Source organism: Thyridium curvatum (assembly GCF_004353045.1).
Source record: "Thyridium curvatum strain D216 chromosome Unknown NODE_8_length_716436_cov_74.480370, whole genome shotgun sequence".
NCBI lineage: Eukaryota > Fungi > Ascomycota > Sordariomycetes > Thyridiales > Thyridiaceae > Thyridium > Thyridium curvatum.
The window spans coordinates 47,431-61,157 of record NW_022156763.1 but is presented as its reverse complement, the minus strand read 5'-3'; the positions used below and the strand labels follow the sequence as shown (position 1 = coordinate 61,157).

General features: G+C 52.1%; 6 protein-coding genes across 6 annotated transcripts; 2 read left to right on the top strand and 4 right to left on the bottom strand.

The window, feature by feature from the left end:
- Window positions 1-601: 601 nt before the first annotated feature.
- Window positions 602-889, bottom strand: E0L32_001970 (uncharacterized protein; the record flags this gene model as incomplete). The annotated part of the gene is made up of 1 exon (XM_031136107.1): window positions 602-889. One exon carries the CDS (start codon window positions 887-889, stop codon window positions 602-604), a length of 288 nt encoding a protein of 95 aa, XP_030989078.1.
- Window positions 890-1,216: 327 nt separating this feature from the next.
- On the bottom strand, window positions 1,217-6,313 carry E0L32_001969 (uncharacterized protein; the record flags this gene model as incomplete). Its single annotated transcript, XM_031136106.1, has 10 exons — window positions 1,217-2,838; window positions 2,912-3,735; window positions 3,799-3,976; window positions 4,045-4,166; window positions 4,263-4,734; window positions 4,887-5,353; window positions 5,414-5,559; window positions 5,633-5,850; window positions 5,910-6,120; window positions 6,185-6,313. 10 exons carry the CDS (start codon window positions 6,311-6,313, stop codon window positions 1,217-1,219), a joined length of 4,389 nt encoding a protein of 1,462 aa, XP_030989077.1.
- An 875-nt stretch (window positions 6,314-7,188) lies between these two features.
- E0L32_001968 (uncharacterized protein) lies at window positions 7,189-8,568 on the top strand (the record flags this gene model as incomplete). The annotated part of the gene is made up of 1 exon (XM_031136105.1): window positions 7,189-8,568. The coding sequence occupies one exon, from the start codon at window positions 7,189-7,191 to the stop codon at window positions 8,566-8,568; it is 1,380 nt and encodes a 459-aa protein (XP_030989076.1).
- Window positions 8,569-9,353: 785 nt separating this feature from the next.
- On the bottom strand, window positions 9,354-9,887 carry E0L32_001967 (uncharacterized protein; the record flags this gene model as incomplete). The annotated part of the gene is made up of 1 exon (XM_031136104.1): window positions 9,354-9,887. The coding sequence occupies one exon, from the start codon at window positions 9,885-9,887 to the stop codon at window positions 9,354-9,356; it is 534 nt and encodes a 177-aa protein (XP_030989075.1).
- Window positions 9,888-10,657: 770 nt separating this feature from the next.
- On the top strand, window positions 10,658-11,813 carry E0L32_001966 (uncharacterized protein; the record flags this gene model as incomplete). The annotated part of the gene is made up of 3 exons (XM_031136103.1): window positions 10,658-11,054; window positions 11,137-11,225; window positions 11,280-11,813. 3 exons carry the CDS (start codon window positions 10,658-10,660, stop codon window positions 11,811-11,813), a joined length of 1,020 nt encoding a protein of 339 aa, XP_030989074.1.
- A 423-nt stretch (window positions 11,814-12,236) lies between these two features.
- Window positions 12,237-12,954, bottom strand: E0L32_001965 (uncharacterized protein; the record flags this gene model as incomplete). Its single annotated transcript, XM_031136102.1, has 2 exons — window positions 12,237-12,443; window positions 12,502-12,954. 2 exons carry the CDS (start codon window positions 12,952-12,954, stop codon window positions 12,237-12,239), a joined length of 660 nt encoding a protein of 219 aa, XP_030989073.1.
- Between the last annotated feature and the right edge of the window lie 773 nt (window positions 12,955-13,727).

Genomic DNA, 13,727 nt, shown 5'->3' with positions numbered 1-13,727 from the left:
CCGATGCAACTCTACCAGTTGTGCCCAATCACTGTCCCCGGGTTGCGGTCGTCAGTGCAGACAAGCGCCGGCTGTGCTTCGCTGAAAAAGAAGGTCTAGCGGGCACATTGCCAAATTTAGCCCCATTGCTCTCAGCGATCTGCCAGATGAAACACGAGTTAGTGCTGACTTTGACGACCTGGGGTAAGACTCTGGCCCCCGAGTCCTGTGACACACCATACGCATAGCGATTCTCTGCGCGCCGGTCCTCGAGTTCATCCTCTAAACCCGAGTCCTCGGCTCTAGGGTAGCTCCCAGGCCCGAGTTCGCGGGAGTTTCTGACATAGCCTTATTAGGTGATTGGTGCAACATGCATGACATATCGAGGACAAGGTAGAGAAACAAGGCAAGAATGATAAGTAATCATGTTTGACAATTGACGCTACAGTGAACCATCCTCAATAGGATCCGCTCGTACAGAAAACCGGAGTTGGACTACTATTCAATAGGCGGAAGAATGACCAGAAAGTACAAACATCCAGATTGTTCCTCCACGACTTCTGGTCATCTCCTTTCGCAACTCGTCCATCCAATAACCTTCGCACGCGGGTCCCATTTATGCTTAGGCCTCAAAAGGCTGTGCAGCCTTCTCGTCCCTCTTCTTGGTACCTTTTCCATTCAGCCAGATCTTCCAGCTCTCGACTTTCTTGTTGAAGATGTTGTTGGTGCATGACTTGTCGATGACCTGCCCAGCAGGGCAGGTATGAGTGTGGTTGAGCGGGCATTGACAGCTCCCATCTTGAAACATGTCAATGGTATCGTATTGTACGTCATCATAGTCCATCTTGATGCTCATGATATTGACGCTATTCAGCTTCAAGGATGCAAACAGCTTCGCCCCCTTGATCATTTTGGGCAGAGAAGGATGACGCCAAGTAGCCAGGCGTGATGTTACCTTCACAGAACATCAGAAGAAGCACCGTTGGGTACGTCACTGCACCTCGACCAAGATGCATGTTGTTTTCTGCCTACTAAACATCATCCCTGTTTTCAAGGATCAGCAAGGCGAAGTCAAACCACCAGGTCCAGGCCCTGTCCTGTTTATTAAAGGATGCCGATCACAGGTAGATGAATTAGATTGGGTCTGAGAGATGTATATAGGCAACTACTGTGTTGTGGAGCTGATAACTCGATGTTCACTTTCCACTGCCTCGTTTCGAAGCTCAAGGTGAAGCGATTACGTTGCAAGGTTTGCTTCCCCCATTTCTGCCGCATCTTCGTCAGCGACAAAGCTCCCATTCACAATTGTCCCATTGATAACCTCCCGAATCGGGAGCGTCGTGTTCATCCGGTTAGGCCCAGAGTCTCGGTTGTCGCACCCATAGTAGTAGTCGATGGAGACAAGGCAGCCGTCGCCAAAGTGCTTGGACCCGCACTTGCTGCAGCCGCCGACCTTGCGGATGTCCTGGTAGGAGTTCCACATGTCATCACCCGTGATCTGGCAGTTCTTGCCGCCGTCGTGGGTGCCGCGGATGGTGACCTTGCAGCCGAACTGCTCGTAGTTGGCCCAACAGTTGCCCTCGAGCGCGAGCGCCGCCTGGTTCGACGTGTAGATCTTGCTGCCGCGCTGCATGCGGTTCACGGCCTCGTCGCACCATTTAACGTTGGTGGTGCTGCACAGCGTCTCTCCCTCGCAGTCGTAGTAGGGCGAAGGAGTCGGCTTGACGGTCGGGCTGGTGCTCGTTGGCTTGGGCTTTGTGGAGGTAGGCTTGTCGGTGGACGTGATGCCGTAGCCGGGGTAGATGGTGACGGCTCCGCCGCCGCCAGGTGGGTTGACGGTGGTGGGCAAACCGTTGGTGGGAATGGGGTAGGTGTTTCCGCCGATCACGACAGATCCGCCCGAAGCAGTGACAGTGTTCCCGCCCTGTACGGCAGAAGGAGGCGCCGGGGTGATTGCCGGTGGATCGCCATTTGAGTCTCTGTTCGAACTGTCGTCTGCTTGTTCGTCGGAGGGATCGGCGCCAGAGTCCGCAACGCAGTAGCCGGACCCTGTGGTAGTAGCCGTGGCAGAAACATGACAGCCCGTGATGACTTCGGATTTTGTGGTAGTGCACGACCTACTGCTGCACGAGACCCAGTAGTCGGTGGCTGTCGACGTGCGGCACTCACAACCGACATAAGTGACGCAGCCGCCATTCTCACACCGCGTGCGTGTCTCCGTGGCACACGTCTCTGTCGAGTCGTTGTCGTCGCTCTGGTCCAGGGTGCCACAGTTGCTATGGCATGTCGGTTGTGGTTTGCCCGAAGTGTAGTGTGTTGTAGGATTGCCCTTATTGGGGGGACAGTTGATGGAGAAGATGCCAAAGAGCTTGAAGCATGGGGGCTTTGGTAACGGGGGTGGGCCCGGGAGGGGCGGAAGCGGGAATGGCGTCGGCCCTGGGAGAGGAATCGGCGACCAGGCGAAGCCGCCTGTCTGGATCCAGATCAACACCGGTGTTGTGGTTGTTGTACTCGAATCCGACCCAGTCCAGCTAGTTGTGAGCTGTACCGTTCGTGAAAGCTTACTCAGCTCGGTGATTTGTATCTCTGTGAAGGTTTGGGTAATCGACCCCGACGTCACAACCGTAGTTGGAAGCACAGGAAATGGCCAGACACTTGTGGTGCTTGATGATGATTTGGTCATGGTGACGGTTGATATACCCGAGTACGGAATGAACGGGTAAGGAACTCGTGGCGCAGGGTATGTGGTCCCTCCAACCGTGACGGGTGGCGGGCGGAAGCTCGGAACAACGGCAAAGGTTGAGGACGTTGTCCCGTCCGGTATGAGTACAGGTGAGAAGCTGATAATGCTCGTCGTGACTAGTAGCGCAGACGAATTGTTAGTTCACAACCTGGAGTCAAGCTCTAGTCGATGGGCATCGTGAAGACTTACTCGTCGTCACAGTGACTGTGACAGTTTTGACAGAGCCTCCACCAACAGTCACGGTCACGGTCTGAGGAGGAATGACAATCGTTACTGGGGACGGGAGCGTAGACGGCGGCAGCACCATGGTGCAGGGGTCGAAGCAATGCAGAGTGGGACTCGGCTCAAACCAGATGATGGGGTCAATGTAGACAATACCAGAGCCGCCGCTGGAGCCCCCATCGCCTCCTAGATCGCCACCAGAGATAGCAAGAGCCAGCCACGCGCTGATCTCGGTTGAAAAGCCCATCTGCGTGTCCTGCTGCAACACAGGGACCAACCCACCTCGAGGCGTGACAGCTTGCACAGCCCCAATCGTGAAGAGGTTGTAAATCCACAGCCCCTGGGAGTAACTGGTCTCGATAAGCCCCATTTGACAAGTTTCGGTCTTTAGGCAGTCCTGTGTATAGCTGCTAAAGAAGCTGTACAGGCCGGCACTGTAGATGAATATGTCCAGAGAGCTCAGTACTCGAAGCGCCCATGCCATCTCGCAACTTTTGTCGTCATCCGCACAATCTGGGAAGGTCGGGTCGCCGAGAGATTTGCTGGGTGTAAACGGCTGGAGCGCGCCTGGAGTCGGCTGCATGTACGGCGTCTCAGTCTGCATGTGGCCAAAGAAGATGTCCTTTGCATTGCGCAACTGATACTGGTAGAACACATTGTGCTCCGACGCCGTGCCATAGAACCAGCACGGACCCTCTGACTCGATTAGAACGCCGCGAGCCGAGTAGATGTTGATTTGCGTAAATGTCGTGTCCGTGTGTTTGCCACCATCAACAGGCTGGTCAATGTCACTGATTGAGGTGAGAACTATCAACACTGGCATCTTCTCGTTCAGGAAGTTCCGGACCACTTACTGGTCGGCTGTCCAGGCCCAGATGTTCTCAAAGTAGCCTGATGCCGTTGCTGTGACGTGAAGCAACATGCTGGCCGCAATACACTTTGGATTGATTGAGGTTCCTTTGGGGCAGTCCTCAAGCCCCAGGTTGGTGCCCGCCGCACCACCGACTCGGAAGTGTGAGTCCCACATACAAGCTGGGTATTGTGCATTCCTTAGCCATCAGGCGGGCTGGGCAAAGTCATTTGAGGCGGCAACCACTCACCACTACCCTGCGATTTCTCCCGCACATTCCATTCCATTAGAACGGCGCCAGCGGTTGGGCCTTTGACAGTGAAGAGCATGTCGGATATCTCCATGCTACCGACGTCGCCTCGGTTCCCGACCCTGCGTAATGAAAGATCAACATTAGTCAACAATTTCTCAGAATTATAGATAAGAACGACTATGGAAGGGAAAAGAACTTGATAATCGAGTACTCACTGCACCATCACACGGGTATTGTTCATGTCCTGGAACTTTGGCCCCGTTCCCATGATCTGCGACCAGCCCTCGCCGACAATAATTGAGTTTACGGGGACCTTGACAGTGTCCTGAACCTGATAGATGCCGGCGGGGAAGAAGATGGGCGTCCCGACATTACTAGATAACAAGCTATTGATAGCTCCCGCCTGGTCGCCAGTCCCGTCGTTGGCAATCCCATGGGCTGTTGCCACGACGAAGTTCCCCACGTGCTCATACTGTGGTCGAGAACGTGTGTAGAAGTTGCTAGTTCCATCGAGGAGATTCTTAGACTTGTTGGGTGCTGGATTCAGTAGACCCGTCACCTTTGTGCCATTGCCGTGCAAGGTCGTATAGCGCATCCCCATGGCCCATGACGTGAAATAGACTCGACCGGAGGAGCCGGTAAAGATGGTATCACCGCCAGTATAAGCGACGACATTTACAGAGTTGTCTACAAGTAAGTTATCCAACACAAGATTGGGGGTAAAGCCTTTGGACAGGGTGATCCCGTATGGGACTCCCTTGAAAGTGGAGTCTACAAGGAGAAGCAACCACATCTCACTGTCAGCAGTGCTTGCGCTCAGGAACTGAAGTACTACTTACCGAGAACCACCATAGAGCCCGTACCCTGTTTGTCCTTACCCCCGACGAAGCTGCAGTCAATTCCGACATGGCATGAGTCGATATTGAGGTTCTTCCATGTGAAACCCCAGTTCCAGATCATAGAAATGGCGGTTTGACACGACTTGAAGCTCAGATTGCGCGCTGTGTATTGTTGGGAGCCAGAACGGAAACCAATGCTGCCTCCGGTGAAGGTCAAGTCGCTTACGAAGCCACCCGAGCCGTTTTCCATGAAAATTCCCACCTGTGTGGTGTTGGCATCTTGTCTCATGACAAAGTCGATGTTCTGCATCGAGGTCGCCTGCGCAACCTGCCAATGAATACCAGTGGGCGCATAAGTCTGTTCGCCGTCTGTGATATTTCCCGCTGGCATTCCTGTGAGGTCTATCTTGAAGTTGCGAATTTGTCGGAAGAATTGATTCTGGTTGATATACCACTCCAGGCCGGACCTGCCCCAGGTCAGCATAGACTCACTCTCCCGCAGAGCATGGAGAGAAATGGCTCCCTACAGCTTAGGTATGTAGTAGTCTGTGTCGATCAATGCAATGCCCACAAAGTCCTTGGTGCCCTTGATTGTGGGCTTGTTGTTGGGATCCCCGACGAACTGCGTAAAATAGTATTGCATAATGGGTGCGCTGATAACGTACTCGCCCTTCTACATGTGAAGGTAAATTGGTTAAATATTTTCTAGGTGCTTTTAATAAAGGCTATTGTTCAACGATTCTTACCGGAAAGTACACTAATGCGCTGAGTATCGTAGTTGAGCCGCATTCTTGCCCGCAACGTAAGGTGGTCCGGTCACTCTGGCTGAAAGATGCTACCGCCTGATTGATAGCAACTGTGTCGTCAGTCTTTCCGTCCCCTTTGGCACCGAAGTCGCGAACGTTGCGGAAGAATTGATACCCGCTCGGTGCTAAGGGACTCTTTGAGGCGGCGTTCAAAGCTTCTGTCAGTGCCAGCCAATGCTCATTCAAGGTTGCAGGTCAGAGCTGGAAGGTAGGAGACCTACATGACCGTGAGAGATAGTCTCCATCCAAAAGTTTCCATCGCGCTTCCTGGTAGGCGTCATGAACTCGGGGGTCGGTGGTGGCGTTGTCTCGTTGTTGTGTGCTCTAGTTAGACTCTCTGGGTCGAGGATCGGGCCCATTAAAGACCCTTTATCTGGAGCAGCGTGGTAAGTGTTTCCCTCATTGTCAACCATGTAGGCCAGTGGTGCCTGGAAATCTGTCAGTCCCCATAGCTTGTTCCACAAGTGCTCAGATTGTGAGAGCATCACCTACCAAAGGTTTCCCCGGAGGCAGATCAGGCGAGTTGTACGAAGGTGGCAGATCAGGTACGTTGAGGTATTGCGAAGCGGCCATGACTGCTGTTGGCAAAGACACCAGCATCAACCACAGATTGTGGCCCATGATGAATTTCATGATGCCCTACAGCGGCGCTGTCGTATGCGTGTTTCGGGGAATGGACGACAGTCCAAAGTACAGATGCACCAGAGCACTCGAGATGCCTCCCAGAATGCTGTGTGCTTTGACGTTTACACACGCCCATAGGCTTAGTAACGACACAACACCAACACAGAAGACTGATCACTAAATCTTCTAGGTAGCAGAGGATACATCTGAAAAAGGAGCAAATGGAGATTCTATCTTGAGGGGAATGGCAAGAGCTAAGCTTTGCTGTAAACTACCTAGTAATGCGATAATCATATCAGTCAATTGCCGTCTAACACAAAGAGCAGCCCATCAAAGACGCTGTTTCGCGTCGATCTGAGGGTCCTATGACTCTGTCTTGTGACAGTCCGCTCAGACACCTGGCTCACTAATGGAGACTTAGAGTCTACATCGATGTGATACCTGTGTGCCCCTTGCATTCTAGCGGTGATTCATTTACCAGCCGGTAGACGCAGGTCGGGATCTTCGTGCCAATGCCTATATCTAAAGCAGGTGTTGATGAAATTCGTTCATTCGGTGTACTAGTCTGACAGGTTAAAGTTGACTGTGCCTGGCGATATATTGCTGTTAGAGAGATATTATACAAGACAATGAATGTGCTGACCACCCTCGATGGCAACGTGATAAGCTTCCCAGGGCCACATTTCATATTTAGCGGGGATTGTACAACTCAAAGGGCCGCTAATGACAACCGCGCGCATACCCGGCGGATAAAATGAGAAGGACAGCTTTAACAGCCAAATTATGCACGTGGCACATTGCTGACATGCCGAAGACTCACAGGCAACAGCTTAAATTTTGGAATGAGAAACGAGGGTAAGATCCTAAACGCCATGAACTGTTCTTCGCCATATTTATCGATTTCTACAGCAGACAGCTCTCAGAGAGCGTATCAAGAAATGGATCGCTTCGCCGCCCTACCACCAGAGATTCTCTGCGAAGTCCTCAAGTCGCTGCCTAACCTGCACTCACTCCAAAACCTGCGCCGCGCATCGCCGGCTGTGAACAGTCTGCTGCATGAGGAGGATTCTCCCGTTACATCGGACATCGTGGAGAGTATCATCTCATCCAACCTCGTGCACTCCACTCGGCTGACAGTGCGCCTTGTCATCTTACTGGCCTGGGGCGTGGATGGGCATCACGTCCTTTTCGAGGCTCCGGATGATCTCCGAGACATCCTTTGGGGACCACACAGGGAAGCTCCGCCGGCGCGAGAAAGGCACCGAGACACAGTGGGACACCGGCCCCTGACACGTTACACTGGTCTTCCCTCGGCCGTTCTTGTCCGGGTCATCGCTCTCTCGGAGCGAGTCCACGAGCTTGGACATCGCTGTTTCCACGTCATGCTTGCTCGTGTGCTGGCATCACAGCCTCGGCGGCCAAAAGACCCATCCCTCAACTACGTGGCCTATTTGCGCCAAGTCCAAGCCGCCAGGCGAGAGCGGGCGCCGTCTCGCCCGCCCACACCAGAGCCAGAGTCGGAGCCGGTGCCGTTCCCTCCTGCCGCAACAGCCCCGCCTTCTTGGGGAGAGACACAGCGTCTGGAGGCTGTGTCATGGGAGTATGCCCTAGAAGCCATGAAGCTTTACCTGCCGCCGTCATCAGACCCCGTAACAACAGCATGGCAGGCCTCGATCCGCGAAGTGTTCCAGCCGCCCGCTGAGTACTATGTTCCTCAGTGGACGAGCTACAGCGCCCTGGAAGAATGCCTTCCGGAGCAGGTGATGCGCCTATCGGAAGCGATCAACGTACTGCCAGCATTACAACAATCATGCTGCCAGGGGGGCCCACTTATGGATGACCACGAGGAATGGAAGCCGCCTGCGTATCTTAATACTAAGCAAGACAGGCTCGACCTTGAACCTGATTGGGGCATCTATCCGACCTGGCTGGTCTCACCTACGAAGCGAGAGGAATGGAGTCCCATCTTCCAGGCAGAGCTGCACGATTTTTTCCCTCTCGGCTTCGCGCTATGGTGCAGAAAGCGGATGGCCGCACTGGGGTTCCTGGCGCAAAAGGACGCCAAGACACAAAGGAAACGGGTTGCCGACTGGCCAAAGTTGAACGGGAAATGGCCGGCTCATAATGTAGAGTACTCAGATCAGTTTGCCTGCAGAAGTGTGATGTCTCCTAGTCAGGTGGAAGCCATGCACGAGCGGTTGGCAAGCTGGTGGGCTGACAACGTTGTGAATCAGCCACCTCGCGGTAGGTAAGCCCGGTAAGCATCCTTGAATTATCAAGTTTAATATACACGCCGCTTTCCTGTAGTTGTGAGATTACGAAGGACTGGATGGACCTCGGTTGATTCGCCAGAATGCCCTGGGCTGCTACCACCGTCTTTTTGGCCCCCACGCCGGCCCAGTCCCGCTGCTGCATCTCCGGGGCCATTAGCCGCCGGGTGAGTGGCCTGTGTAACCCCAACCGGTCAAGATGAGTCGACTGTGCACTGATCCCAACTCCTGGTCGCTCATCGGGATATCAAAAAAACGGCGATAGTCGCGCAAATTGGTGTACATGACGGCCCACTCATTGCCCACTTGAAGGATGGGTCAGTACCTGCATGACAGGGGAGTAGTAAAGACATATTCAGACGCCCGTTCCTCCTGAGGTAATGATGAGAGCTAGGTAGTACTCCAACCGTCTATGCAACTCCTACGTTACTTTCATTAGTTGTTGATAGGAATTAATCTATCACATTTTCACTTGCACCCGCCGTGATCCCCGGACCCCCTCCCGAAATACGAGAAGAGGAAGTCCCCCCCAGAACTTGTATGTATTATCTGATCCGATGCAACAACCTTACTAGTTTACTAATGACTGCAACTTCATATCACAGGCGTCGCAAAGTAACTCCTTATGATATGTTCAGCACCCGAAAGAATGTAAAATCGATAATATGATTGTTCAAGTTCTCCCATAGCTAAGACGCTCTCGTGAAGCGATACATGCTGAGTCTTTCAGCCGATAATTGACCTCTGCTGATGCTTGATTAACTTCCTCAATTCCCGGAACTCACAATCTTGATCAAGATCCCATCCGGCTCGGCACCCGATGCTAGGTAATCCAGTGAATTGTACGCCGGATTCGAGGTGTTAGCCAAAACGCCCAGGGAGCCGCCTTTGTCGAGGCAGGTTATTATGCCTTGCTTGCTTTTGCCCCCACCGTCGATGGTGGTGGCAATGTCCTCGAACAGGACAGACGAGTCGATCTTCTCGTTGAGATGTTTTGCAACCGCAAGGGTCGACCCGTTGCTGAAAAGCGACCACTCGGCGCAGTCGGGTGTGTCGGCCGCGGTCATGGTGAAGAACCGACCGCCTGTGACCTCGCGCCCGTAAGAACGCAGGTAGTCGGCCACCCCCTGAACGTCGGCTACCTTGACTTTCTGCGGCGTAGCGCCGTTCTCGACTGTATAACACAGCAGGGTGGACTTCTCGCCTGAGTAGCAGACTTCAGCGCTTCGGACCGCCGGCATGTTTGTGGCTCTCGTGATGAGGACTGCGATTGGAAGTAGGGCAATGGAATAGTGGGGCATTGTGGCTGCTGGATGGTTGGTACTGAAGATGATCGATGTTTGTGTGATAATTGAAATTACTGTGGTGCGAGAGCGTAGTTATGATAGAGACAACTAGAGAAAGAGAAGACCCAACGGCTTCAGTACATTTTCAGAAAGGTAAGACGTAACTGTGGGCAATATATGTTGCAGAGAACTTACAAAAACACAAAGTATCTATTGCCAACTGTTGTTATGGTCCAGTGTGGAAGATGATCATTTGCGAGACCTTCAACGCCAGCCGCGTTCCTAGCTCACAAACAGAATATTAAATCCATAGGGTGGTCTTCCAATCTGCAAGTTGGCGGCGTAGTCTGACAGCAATTTCTTTCAGTCATACAAGCACAAAGGCACTCTAAGTTCAATATGTTGCATAGAAAGCTCGCTTACTATTTAGCCAAGATGGTAAGGGTCGTGCATGCGGCCTGCGATGGCGCCCGCGGCTCTCCAAGTAACATTCTTCACTGATTAGGAACCATGTAACTCGTCCCGTTGCATGAGAGTTGGCTTCAGCGCCTGCATGAGAATGATCAATCACCGCACACACCATGTACATTCTGTGTGGATAAGCTGTACCTATACTAGACGCCGATGATGCAGTGGATATTGCAATGGTTTCCCAACTTGTGCCATACGATTTACCTCCCAGGAGAGGCCACTAGAGCGTGCCGCCTACTCATTGCACTCTACTGTTCGAGATACATCTCTCTCTTCGGCCTCTCAAGGACTTGCGGTCTTGACAGGCCTCAAGAATGGTGCTCCTCGTGCGATTCAGCCTTTTGGCTGGACTCTGTGCCGTGTTGCCAGCAGCAGTGAGGGGTTCGTTGCCTATCTTCAATGGACTCGAGCCACAACCACAGAGTGGCTCGCGTCATGAGACAATCGCAAGGCGCGATCTCGGTCTCGACGACTTTCTCGAGAAAGGCCGCATGATGAACTGCCTTATGCAATCCACCCAGGAAGACGCCGATAGAGCCTATCCAGGAAAGGCACATTCAAGAAATAACGACTTCGCCGCGATAGCCGAGTCGGGTTGGTTCTACGATGACGACTACAGTCCGGCCATCGCCAACGAACACTATGCAGATGCGTACCAGGACCTTGGCCTTGAGGCTGGAGATTTTAAGGGTGTCTCGTTGAAATGGCGAAGTCAAGAGAGATATAAGCCCCGGAAAGGCAGGGCAACTGTGCGTCAAAGTTTCTATTTGTGCCAAGTGACACACTCTTGCAGGTGCCAAAGCTTCTCGACCTCGAAAGATCCTTGATCTCCGCACTTTGCGCGGGTCCAACATCTACATGGCATGCGTGAAATGTGGTATTGTAATTCCACTAGGGATCTCAATCAGTCAAGACTCACATTTTTGGGATTCACAGATCTTGTGGGGAGAATACGACAACGCATTCGCGACGCGTGCGATTATCGCAGCCCACAACACCAGCCCCCAGGCACAGGCTGAGGAAGACGACATCGACAGAAGCGTCTATCTCCCTCACATGCCGGCCTTCTATAACTGGGCGGACATGATCTTCCTCGAGTATAGAAACGACGCCGAGTCGTCAGGGGGCACCGTGCGCGCCCTCGAGCACGTCTTCCGCCACAACATTAGGAACGGGGATACGGCGAGGTGCATGCAGGAAGCATACGAGGTGGCCGGGGTCGATGAACCGGAATCGTGGGGGGAGCGTCTTGTCCTGACCCCGCCGCGAGCAGGTGAGGAAGAGACGGCATTACACAGGGCGTTCTTCTCAATGCTATATACACCAAACCTACGAGGCATCTGCTGGATGCTTGCCCAGCGCAAAGGCGAGATGGGTGTCAAGTTCATCGACAAGATTGCGCTCTGGGATAATTTGGGACTTCCTCAGATTTACGTCCACATTGCGCCTTGGAACCCACCGGCTAGTTGAGGTTCCCTGCATTTTCTAGGAAAGGGAAGGATCTATGCTGGATCATTTTATGCATTTAAAACAGATAGTGAGGAGACTACGATTGTAGACTCAAGTTAAGAATTCCATAAGTAAAGTGAATATAACTCAGATATCTAGTGCTATACGTGCCTAGGCTAGGTCCACTACAATATCAACGATGGCTGGCAACTAAATTCATGCTGAAACCCTACATTCCATGCATATCCAGATATCCGGACATACTGATGGTGCCACCATCAAGGTTGTCTCTTGAGCGGATGTCGTCCTTGCTAAAGTATATGGCCGGAATCACGAATGACCCTTTCAGGTGCTCCACATTTGTTGCATCACATAGCAACAAGAAGCCTGCCAGGAAGACTGGAAGCGATGATGAAAGGCCTCGAGAAGAACGGAAGCCTAAGACTACTGGAGGAGAGAGGACTGAAACAGAGCTGCGGCCTCCTCTGCGTTGGACACCGACCACTTCCCAAGCAGCACGTGTTTGCCCCGTTCGAGAGCCTTGAGAGCCCACTCCAGGTGCAATTCGCTTGGAAGCGGGATGTATAGTGCGTCGATGACAGGATCATTCATAAGAGCTGGAGAGGTCTTGGCCCGTGATAACGTCATATTCTTTCAGATCTGGGTTCCAATTTAGCTTCTTCCCTCTGAGTCGTGTAGCTTATCTTACCCATTTGATCTCGAGCCCAAAGTCTGGTTTCTCTTGACGAGCATATGGCTTGTGCATAACAAGCATCTTGCCGTCGAAAGCTTCATACACCCTCAACGGCGGTGGCTTTTGGCCCTGCTCAACCAGTTTTCCGCCATCCTTCTTCAGCCATCTTTCCCTTCTTTCGATGTTCTCCTGATTCAGTTGCTGGATGTACTTTCGGGCCTGCTGCTCGGCTGCAGGATACACCACCTCCTTAACCCAGCGGCTGAGAAATTCGTCTCCAGTCTGGCGCCTCCCACACTTTGCCCAATTGGTTGATGAATACCTGTCAGTTTTGTTCTTTGTTGCGGTATTTTCCAGTCTTTGTTGGAAGCCGTCACGCCCCGCGGCGATGGGTTCTTCAACGCTCCAGCTAGCGTTGTAATACCACTCAATAACAGCATAACCATCTTTGAAGTGTGTTTGGCCCATGTTTGGTGGCTTGGATACAATTTGTAGAGTTTTCAAGGGGGCTCGAATATACGTGAGAGTTTTGTTGGAGCATCGCTGAAACCCGACAACTATATTCGTTGTCGCGGAGTAAAACGGCGAGAGGAAATGCCTAGTCTTTATATTGTTGTAGTGAAAATAACTAAGGAGATTGGGCATTAAGCTGACCACCCAGATCTGTACCCAATGTGCCTTTCTACAAAAAACAGGCATAGTTAGGTCAGGTTTGTTACACACAATGTGCAACTTCCGTACACCACCCCCCAAACACCTTGAACGCTACACGCTACGTCATTTACACCAAGCAGTCAGTTGTAAGAGACTAGCCCATTTGTATACCTGCAGCCTGTAATGCGCAGCAAGTCTACCCGAGTACCGGACCCGGACTAGGTACCGAGGGGCTCGCTCATACTCAGCCCCAACATCATACGTAAATTTAATGAATTGAGACTTCAGTGATAATTGCTCGGGGAGGCGTGGTATATGAGTAGTCGATTTAGAGGTTGATTGATTAGAGTTCTAAATATATAATTAAGCTACAAATAGAAGAGAAGTCTCAGATAGGCAGTCAGACTAGAAAAAAATTATTTAACACTGCCTTTTACTTTTGATATTCGGACCCATATTGAGAGCTGTAGTCAGGCTTGAAGGCACTCGCAATCGGGAGTAGTTGATCAACCCATGACAACAATTATGTCCATATCACTGGGAACCTTCATAGTGTCTCTGGAACCCTGGAAATGTTGTTCATTATG